This window comes from Lipotes vexillifer, unplaced genomic scaffold (assembly GCF_000442215.2).
Source record: "Lipotes vexillifer unplaced genomic scaffold, Lipotes_vexillifer_v1.1 scaffold618, whole genome shotgun sequence".
NCBI lineage: Eukaryota > Metazoa > Chordata > Mammalia > Artiodactyla > Lipotidae > Lipotes > Lipotes vexillifer.
Window position 1 is genome coordinate 3,093,492 of NW_006799025.1, and position 11,210 is coordinate 3,104,701.

Sequence of the window (11,210 nt, forward strand, 5' to 3'; positions counted from 1 at the left end):
CTGCTGGTGGAACAAAGCACAGGCACAAATAATTCAGAAAAGCTTAAACTTATGTTAAAAATGGAAAACAATGTTAGACTTGAAATACAATTTGTGTTCCTCCCCTGCAAAAAGATTTCTTTCCTACTTTATTTTCCATAGAGGAATGTTCAAATTAGATTGCATTCCCTACCACTAAGTTCACAGTATAGAAAACATCGAATAGAAGCATTAACTACTCTGGAATTAAGCATTCTATTCCAAACAATGTGAAAGCAGAAAGCTGAAGTGTCAACCTGAGATTAGAATAATGCACTTTTACTCTAAGGTAGATTAACACATAATCTATACATCGTGAATGTGCTTTAAGGTAAGAAATGCATTGTTAATTTCTTTGTCATTGAAATACCAGAAAATAATCTTTGGATAAAAATGTAGCCACTTGAAGGCCAAAGAAGAAAAATAATAAAGAGCCTTGTCATTTGGATCAGCATAAGAGGCTCTGTCTTACTTGTTAATTACACAAAAAGGCATGCCCTTTAACTTCTTATCTAAAACACCACAGATATTTACTGAACTAATTTTATACTTCATCTTCTTCTAAAAGTTCAAGGTCAATTATACAGGATATTATAGAGATCATCAGAAACTTCTTTTCTTACTCTGGAAAAAGAACACCTGGAAAAGCTATCTGATCATTCAAAGTTTTCATTTAAAAAAATATCAACAAAGATGTATGCAAAATATAGCAGTAACAATTCATTCCAGAAACTTTTGCAGGAATGTCTGGGGGTGAGGGGATGCTTACAGAAGCCTCTTGGGTGACTCTCTTCTCTCTGGAATTGTTTCAGGGTCTGCCTTGGTCAGAAGTATAATGTGGTTTTTAAAGTGACAGATGGCTTTCAAGCCTATGAAAAGCTGTATTCTTAAAGCACAGACATCCATACTGACAGGTGGGCAAGCCTAATAAGGAAAAAAAATCGGAAATTTAGCTAAGGAATAAAGTGCATGAATTTTAATCTTCAAAAATCAATCTATTTGATACAATGTCTCCTTCCCCCTCACTCTCCCCCCAAATAATTCAAATTCCTATTCTTATCAGAGTAAGAGATTATCCTATCTAAACTATTTAACCAACTATCTCATCCATGTGTCTGCCAAAGAGCTACTTAGTATCTGTTGACTTTGATTTAAGGAATGCAGAGAGTGGGTACACCTGAGGCCCCTCAAAGCTGCGGGAACTCTCTGCCTTACAGAGACCCTCCAGGAGCCCAGCCCTGGGCTGATTACCTGCCACCCAGGAAATTCCCCACTAACAGTGGGCTGGCTCAGGGTACGTTCAAGTGGCCTCTTTAGACAAAATGAGACACTATAAAAGGACATTGTACTTCAGGCAGAGTACATAAAATGGTTTCTTAGTGGTTGCGTGTGTATGAAAGAAACACTCTCATGTTCCGATGGCTTCTGTTAGCTCTGTAGATGTGAACACTGCCTGGAACAGCCAACAGGCTGGGGTGTGTCAGGCAAGCTGGAGGAAATCCTGGACCAGGAGCCAGCCTCCTGTCCTTATAAGGGACCATTCACTCAAGTAGAATGGATACGGAAGATAATGGAAGAGCTCTTTCTGCGACTCACAAAATGATGCTGCCAGGCCTCCCCCTCTCCCCCATTAATGCTGTTTTGATTCTGAGGTCATCTTCATTGTCCCTTTTGTACAAAGCACATGGGGGAAAACCTCCATCTATTTTTTACATTCCTAAGAATAGCTAAGTTGGCCTTGGCGATGCTGAGCCAGAATCTCAGAGGAAAGGGAAATGAAGATCGCGTGTACTTTGGTCCCGACTCTGAGGTTGTGAAACCTTTCTCAGACACCGCAGCTCCCAAAGGCTGAGTCAGCAAGGGAGCAAAATGATGGTTTGCTCATTCAGGGGCATCTAGGATTTCAGAATGGTGCAATCGCAGGGAAGGGGGAGCCGGGAGGTGTGATCACCGTCCTTCCCTCTGCCACCTTCAGGAGGACTGGCCTCAGGGGCAGCGTTCCCCACCAGCTGCCCATCTCTCCTCTTTTCTACCTTCCTTTCTTCTGTGTTCCTTCCCTCTGGTATTATGAGACTCTGAGAAGGCCTAGAACTGAGATTTATTTCCAAATGTAGATTGATCCTACCTCAATCTATTATGTACCCCTCACTCCACCATCACTACCTACACAAGCCTATGTCTCTCTGAGGCTTAAAACAAAAAACAAGGGGCTTCCCTGGTGGCGCAGTGGTTGAGAGTCCACCTGCCGATGCAGGGGATATGGGTTCGTGCCCCGGTCCAGGAGGATCCCACATGCCGCAGAGCGGCTGGGCCCGTGAGCCATGGCCGCTGAGCCTGTGAATCCGGAGCCTGTGCTCGGCAACGGGAGAGGCCACAACAGTGAGAGGCCCGCGTACGGCAAAAAAAAAAAAAAAAAAAAAAAAAAATCTCCTAAAAAGGCTATGTGTATATCTTAAACACAGACAGAAAGGCATGGGAAAGCTATGATTCTTATTTCCCAAGAGGCTGAGGGTAGGCAGTAAGCCTGGTGAGCAGCAGAAAGTGATAGGCAGACCATAGCAAAAAAGAACTCAGACACAATTTCCAGAAAACACCAGTGCGTATCACAATTTGGGTGACAGTGATAATGGAAGAGTGCCTCGGACCCATTAAGTACTACACACCATCATCACTGAACATTCATTTTTCCAGAAAAAGGTGTTCCAGGTGCCAGATGGACATTAACATGTGAAATAGAGGCCATCATAACTTGGGGGGGTCCCTACAGCACGGATATGCACAACAAACACCCATTCAAATAGCTTATGCTCCGGAGGTAAAACTGCACATGAGGAATATGATGCAAATGATCAGTGTACTTCTGAGAACAGAAATTCAAGGTCAGAAAACAGAATTTCATCATAAAACTGCCTCTGTTTATTTGGCGGTCAAGAGCTTTTCAGAGACTAAGCGTATTACTACTCATTAAAAACGAGGTTATTGATCTAGAATATCCATTTACACTAGATCAAAACTACAGAACTACAGAAAAGTTGTTGGAGGCTTTGTAAAACGATTAAAGAATTAAAGGCACATCTGATAACAGTCTAAATAAATCATCTGAATGCGCTGTATTCACTTTTGTGCTCTTGAATATACTGATTTCTGTACTGTTTTGTTAATAGCTCTATACAATTGCCACCAATACTTCTATTAAATGAAAATTGTAGTAGACCATAGCTGTGAAGTGCTCTCTCTGAAGTTACACTATATATATATATATATATATTCTTTACCAAATTTTTAAAACTATGCATTATATCTAAATTCTGAGTAAAATGCTTTGAAAGTAATCTTAAAAATTACCATCTAAACCACGAATCACAAAATGCTTATCATTTTACATTCCAACATTCTAATTGAAAGAACAAGACTTTAATGTTTGCCAAGTTTAGACATGAAGAGCAAATTTGCAGGCACTCATACTGTGATCTTTAGTTTGCGCCATCATAAGCCAGCTCTAACCTTCAGGGTGGTGTCCACATACGGGTCCTCCTCCCGAGCGGCCGCCGCACTGCACCGCACTGTGTAACACTGCAGGTTGTTACTGAGGAAGAGGAGAGATGCCACTGAACAAACTGGAGGCCAGGAACCAATGTGCCCACTGTTGGGAGGATTTCACAGGAGCACAGAGCAATGGCAGGGGTCGGGGAAGATCCAAGTATTTGTCAATGCTGACAAGTTAGGCTACTTTTTAACAAGGAGAGTATCTCAGAAACCCTACGGAGTGTTTTTTTTAAATACCTGACTGGTCCCCACCTCACTCCTACCCAAATCATAATCTCTAGGGGCTGAATCTAGACACGTATATTTCTACAAAGCTCCTCGTGTGACGTACACTCCTAGTTAAGAACCATGGATCTGGGTCAATACCCTCATCTTATAGACAAAATGATGCCCCTGGGATCTGCCCGAAGTACAGAGAGGTGACGATTAAAGCCAAGGTTAGAACCCAAGTTTACTGATTATTATCTTGGGATGAAATGGAGCCTGGATTATGCTGGGCAACACACTTAGATTATGCAAACCCAATCCAATGGTAGAGAAAATCAGAGACTGTCTGAAGGAACCTCCAGAATTAACCTAGTCCAGCAGCTTGTTTTTAAAGATTAGGGCCTGCAAGGTACATGATTGGTCCAAGTCCTCTCTGGAGAATGGAGTTAAATTAGACCCCAGGTCTCCTCACTCTTCACACTCCTCTAGCTCTTTCCACAACCCCAGGCTATGTCTGCACAGCAAAGCAACCTGGAGACCCCACAGTAAGTGCTTGGAGACTTACAAGTCAACCCTCCAACACTGACATTGAAAACCATCAATGGTTAACTTAGAAATTGCTACGAAACCCATCTTGTCATGGGTTCCCAGGAATGATTTTTAAAAACAAATCAGAGGGCTTCCCGGGTGGCGCAGTGGTTAAGAATCCGCCTGCCAATGCAGGGGACACGGGTTCGAGCCCTGGTCCAGGAAGATCCCACAGGCAACTAAGCCCGTGCACCACAACTACTGAGCCTACGAGTCACAACTACTGAAGCCTGTGCGCCTAGAGCCTGTGCTCCGCAACAAGAGAAGCCACGGCAATCAGAAGCCCGTGCACTGCAACGAAGAGTAGCCCCTGCTCGCCACAACTAGAGAAAGGCCATGCACAGCAACAAAGACCCAGCGTAGCCAAAATAAATAAATAAATAAATTTTTTAAAAAAATCAGAAAGTGAGAGAAGTAAAAATGAACTCTATTGAAATTTAAAAAATGAAGGACTAAAGCAAATCTAACAATAACCTTAAAACAGAAGAAATACTTCTTTAACAAGAGAATCATTCTGACATTTTCACAGCTGCAAGACTTGGCACGATGTAGAGGCATCAGTCAGGACTCCCCATCTGTTTGCTGGGGCTTCCACTGTGGTCTCAGCCCACTGTCAACTGTGTCCATGTCCAGAGAGCTCTAGGGTGTGACCTCTGGAGTCACGACAATAGCTGGGACGGTAGCACCACCGCTTAGAAATCTGGGGTAGAGGGTGCCCTCACGAAGGAAACTAAACAGAAGGGACTTTGAGATACTGGGAACCAAAACAAGTACCTGCAGTGGGGCCAGAATGACAGGTCAGAGTAGCTATGACCACAAAGATGACCTTTAGGTTCTAGAGAGAAAAAGGCTGCATCCTCCGACTCACCTCCAGCAACATTAATCCAGCTATTAGCTATCGCTGGAATACTAAGCAGCAGTATAAGAGAAGAACAAAGTGAACTGAAGGGTGCTGGCCTGGAAAGACGTCCAGGATACGCTGCTAAGTGGAGCAGCAAGTTGCTCAGAAGTGGACATCATACGATCCACTTCTGTAAAAAACAAACCATAGGGCTTCCCTGGTGGCGCAGTGGTTGAGAGTCCGCCTGCCGATGCAGGGGACACGGGTTCGTGCCCTGGTCTGGGAAGATCCCACATGCCGCGGAGCGGCTGGGCCCGTGAGCCATGGCCGCCGAGCCTGCGCGTCCGGAGTCTGTGCTCCGCAACGGGAGAGGCCACAGCAGTGAGAGGCCCGCATACAGCAAAAAAAAAAAAAACAAACCATAGCTGTTTATGTATTCTTTTAAAAATAAAAAAGTTGGATGAATATAGACCAAGTGTTGACAAGGTTGACGCTGAGAAGGCAGATTATGGGAGGCCTTCCGATTCATGTATGTTTACAAGGATGACATTTATATTGTTCTTAGAGTCTTTTAAAAAATATTCTATTGCTTTTTTTTGAGGGTATATAAACACATCACTATTCAAGAAACTTTTCAAGACAAACTTATGGATCAAGGTATTTCTAAAATACATATCTATTGGGTAAAATAAAAAATATGTAAAAATTAGTTCAACAATATAGGATTTTAAATATAGGGGTGGGAAATCTTTATTAAGAATCTGAATTTATATATAACAACTGCTATTCTAATGTCTAATGCTTCCATAGTCAGGTTAATGATGTCAGAGTATCTTTTGGTGCTAATATTAAGAAAAGCTTCAATAAATTCCCACCTGGAAGCAGGCAAAACCCACAGATTTTAAGTCTCTTCAAGCCTTCACTATACTATGTTTTCGGGACTCTACATTCCAAACTAGTTCATGACTTATACTTTGGGTGGAGGGGCATTTAGAGGGTCCACTCACTAAATTCTCAGTGTCCTGTACATTTATGAAATCAGATGGATAAAAGATAGTCTGTTGTATAAATATTTTGGGGCAGAAATAAATATTTTCTTCCTTCTTTCTCCCTCTAATTTTTCCTTGGTTTCTGAGAAGCTATAGTTTTCTGGATTCTTCGGCATCTTTACAGACCCTTCTATTTTTCCCCTCGCTTTCTAAACATGACTTTCACCAGTTTAGTTCTCCAACTACTTTTCTCTGTCTACACATTCTTGGGGTCATGATCACTACTTTGATAATGAGCTCTTTTTTGTTGGTAATAAAAATATCTAACCTTTCCTCTTTTCCCTAATCTTCAGTCCTATGTGTCCAAAAACCTATCAACATTTCCTCTTGGTATTCCCTAAGCACCTCAAACTCCAATGTCTAAACCAAACTTTTCTTTCACCCTATGCCATAGCAGCCTCCATTCTTTCATAAAAGCAGGCTCAAAACTGGTGGGTTTTCTCATGTCTTCTCCATTCCCAGTATCCCACTAGACATCAAGTCTTGTAATTCTCTCCCATCCATGCTTCCTTCTCTTCTCACTGCTACTGCCCTGCCCAAATGTAACCCCTCATTATCCTTACTGAACCATCCCAATAGCTCATTATCTATGTTCAAACCATCCTCCACAGTGGCCATCACTCATTTTCCTAAAGCAATGCTCTATTCACATCCCTTTTTTTGGTCAAAATCTCAAAATATTCCTTAATTTCCAAAGCCCTGAGCTCTCTCTCAAGCCCTGTTTTCCCCATTTCTCTATGTTTCAGCTCCTTTACATTTAAAGGACATAACTACACAACACTTTGGAAATTAAAAAGACTAGCTACCTCCACACTGTTCGTTTAAGGAACACACAACAGCATTTCTCCCTACACCACCAGGGAGTGAGAAGGCAGGGGAGTACCCCTGCTAGGAGTGGGTGTCAGAATCTCCAGGTGGGTCCTGTGCTGTGTGAAATACACTCCAGCACCTGCTGGAGATTCTGACATTACCACTCAGTTGAAAACAAACAAAAAAAATCACTGTCCTATGCAATTAATTATTGGACACTCCTGCAAACCTGGACATAGCTTTGTTTATAGCTTTCCCTCTATCTAGAATGTCTTTCTCTTCCAATCTCTATCTGTCAAATTCTAACTAGCTTCCAGCTTCACTTCAAATGCAAAAGCCTTACCTGCGTGACTCAGCCAGAAGTAATTTCCCTCCTCCCACAGCCTACACCCCTTTCACGAAGTCCTAAGACATTTTTCACTAATCTCCTAGTGTTTGCGTCCCTGGTCTCTGGCCCTCTCTTATGTTGTTGCTTCAGAAAGCAGATGGTGTGCCTTATTCACAGGTGGTTGGCCAGAGGGCTTAATGCAGTGCCTTGACTATAATCTAAACTGAAAAAACAGGAAATAAAGCATCACTTACTGTTGAGATAAAAGGAAATGACACTAAAGCCCTGCTCAGGAACCCAGTTTACATGCCAGATTACTAGGGTAAGGCAACTCAGAAGACATCCACCACCAGTTAGCCACATGACCGTGACCACCCCCAACCTCTGGATCCTTTCCCCATCTACACCACTCAGAGGATAGAATCAGGTAGTCTTTCTGGCCTCTTGACAGTCCTACACCATTATCAATTAACTCAACTCATACGGAAAAGATAGGACAGCAGTGAAAAAAAATTAGGAAATCTAAAACAAAGTCTAAAGAGATGCCCTGACTGGCCCCACTGACTTTTCATTAGAATTCCCTATGAAAATCTTCCCTCATGAAGAACTTTATACTTCCTTAGAAAGATCCCCATCCAGTCTAAGAAAATAAAACAAAGGCAAAACCGGAATCTACATCTCTGACATTGAAAAGGCAGGTATGGGCCATTAAGAAAAGAACAAAAAACCCACAGATGTATTATCATTGATTTACAGTGCTATACAACGGTGCACATAATTCTCATTTAAGGATTTAGAAAGCACCTCAAGAATTTACAGAGAAATAAGTGACTCAAAAGCCAGCAAGTGACTGGAACATACCTTGTGATGACATGCAAAAATTGTGGTGTGAGCACCGCCTGCTGAGACTTCTCAGGATACTGGTAGACTGACATTAATTCAACAGATTTGACAACCATGTACAGATAGCCCACATGAGGTAATGAGAAAAAACAAAAGAGGCTCAGCAACTCTTTCTCCTGAGATGAATTTTTTCTCTCAGAAGTAAGAGACCCTGCATGAAAAAAACAAACAAAAAAACAAACCAACCATGAAACCAGTAAATAAAGGGAACCAATATTTTGACTTTTCTATGCAAAAAAGTCTATAAATGGAGAACCAAAGAGTTGCTTAGGGGAATTTGCTCTTTATATAAGAATGCCAGTAAAAAAAAGAAAAAGGAGGGCTTCCCTGGTGGCGCAGTGGTTGAGAGTCCGCCTGCTGATGCAGGGGACATGGGTTCGTGCCCCAGTCCGGGAAGATCCCACATGCCGCGGAGCGGCTGGGCCCGTGAGCCATGGCCGCTGAGCCTGCGCATCCGGAACCTGTGCTCCGCAACGGGAGAGGCCACAACAGTGAGAGGCCTGCGTACCGCCAAAAAAAAAAAAAGAAAGAAAAAGGAGTGATATAATATCACCATTTGAAACCCCTAATAAATTAACAGATCTAGGTGATCACCATCAATGATTGGCAACCATTGATTAACCAATGGTTGTTAACAAAAAGAGCCAACCTAATACTATGTACCTTCCAAGAGAACTCAACACTACTTGTGTTACCAAAAAAAAAAAAAATCATGATCATCACCATCATCTGATCAAGCCTGTAGAGAACAGCACCATCAGTAGAACTATAATGTAAGTTACATATGTAATTTGAAGTTTTCTAGTAATCACTTTTTAAAAAATAAAAAGCAGGCCAAATTTTAAAAATATATTGCATTAATCCAACACATCCAAAATATTATCATTCCAATAAGCAATCAATAAAAAATTGAGATATTTTATATTTTTTGTTGTACTAAGTCTTTAAGACCTAGTGTTAATTTTACATTTACAGCATATCTTAATTTAGACTAGTCACATTTCAAAGTGCTCAACTGCAACATGTGACTAATGGCTACCGTACTGAACAATGCAGTTTTAGATCAGAGGGAAATACAGGGATACAGGAACATGTTAAATGACACCGTGGGGAGTCAATCAGCAAAATCCAGATTGTGGGAAATTCTGCAGTAATAGTGCAGTTTCTTGCTAACTAAATTGCAAAGAAAAAAGAAAGAGAGGGGAAGGCAGAGCCTACATATTAAAAGAGACGTAGAAGACATCAGAACCAATTGCAACGTATGAACCTTACTTGAAATCTGATTCAAACAAGTAAATTGCAGAAAAAATTGTTTTAGACAATCAGGGAAATTTGAACAACTGACGGGTATTTGATGATATCAAGCCATTTTTTAAAAATGTGAAATTACATTTGGGGCTTGTTTAAATAAAAGAATCCTTTTCTTTTAGAAACACATGCTGAAATATTTAGAGATGAAAAGGTATAAACTCTTGGATTTGCATAAAAATAATCTGGCATGGGGTGGGGGGTGGTTATGAGGCAACACTGTGAAAGTTGTGTGATGGGTACATAGGGGTCACTGTACTATTTTCTCTACATCTGTGTGCTTGAAATTTTTCATAATCAAAATGTTTAAAAAAAAAACATATAGCTCTGATTGATACCCTTCAAGGACACCCATCAATAATAGAAGAAAGTTCAATTATGGCACTTCCACAACTGGCCCAAAGCAACTGATCCAGTTTCTACTTCCTCTTCTTTCCTACACACATCTGCGCTCTAGTTAGACAGAGCTGCTTGCTAATCTCCAAACACACATGATGGTTTTACACCTTGCCTGAGTTGGTTCCCTTTATGTAATACCTTACCAAAATGTCCAACTTCTAAAAATTTTACTCATCCATCAGGGCCCAGCTCATACATGTACTACCCATCCCCTCATTTGTCCACTAAGTAAACATCCATCAGACACTTCAGACACCTACTCGTGCCATTGTTCCAGGTTCTGGGTATACCACAGTGCACAGGACAAAGTAACTGCATTCATTCTAGTAAGGGAGAGTGGGGTGGAGAATAAACAAACTCTGCAGTATGTGGAGAGGGAACAGTTTAAATAGAGAAGTCAGAGAAGTTCTCTGTGGTGAGGTGATACTTGAGCTGTGAATTGAAGAACTGGAAGACAACAAGTAACGCAAGCTCTGAGGGAGGTTCCTTCTGAGCACTGGAAGAGTAAATAACAGGTCTTAGATAAGAGTGTGCCCAGTGTATCTGAGGAAGAGAGAAAAGTCACATGGATGGGGAATTTTAAGAGGGTGAGTGGGACAGGAAGAGCTCCGAGTCAGGGTCATGGAGGCCACGAAAAGGATTTGGGCTTTTGTTCCAGGTGCTGGGGGAAAACCCTGGATAAAGAGCTAACCCTCTAAGGTGGCTGTGAGCCCTCTGGTCTCCTGCCTCATGTTACACCTCTCTCTCCCTTGCTTCTCTCAGTTCCGCAAGCAAAGATTCTCCTTTGGCCACAAGGCCTTCACTGCTTCCTCTGTACCAACCCTATCCCCAAATCGGCCCCTATTCATTCTGCAGATCCTCTTTCTCAGGAAGCCTTCCCTGACCCCAGGAGGAGGTCAGGATCTTTTGTTATACACTCTCGAGACAGGGTTCCTCTCTCACAGAGCGCTCAGGTCAGAGTGTAATTGTGTACTCTTTCTTGTGATCATTCCATTCACATCTGCCTCCCCGCCGTGAGACAACAGGCTCCCTACTTTTGCTCATTATTGGTACTTTGTACTTTGCCTACTTTTGCTCATTATTGGTTCCCTAGTATTCAGCACAATACCTGACATAGTAGGTACTCAGTAAATGTTTACTAAAAGAAAGAAAAAAATAATGAAGGTTATAAACCCATTTAATCAGAAAAATATTCATATCTTTCCCTCGGCAA

The 11,210-nt window shown here is 41.8% G+C and overlaps 1 protein-coding gene across 1 annotated transcript in view; it reads right to left on the minus strand.

Annotated features, from left to right (window-relative positions):
- HPS3 (HPS3 biogenesis of lysosomal organelles complex 2 subunit 1) overlaps positions 1-11,210 on the minus strand; it is a 35,331-nt gene that overhangs the window by 18,004 nt on the left and 6,117 nt on the right. Inside the window, exons 5-7 of the mRNA XM_007471306.1 lie at positions 8,249-8,441; positions 3,523-3,604; positions 788-942 (exon numbers count right to left, since the gene is read on the minus strand). Coding sequence (XP_007471368.1) covers positions 788-942; positions 3,523-3,604; positions 8,249-8,441 — 430 coding nt within the window. The remainder of the gene's footprint in view (positions 1-787; positions 943-3,522; positions 3,605-8,248; positions 8,442-11,210) is intronic.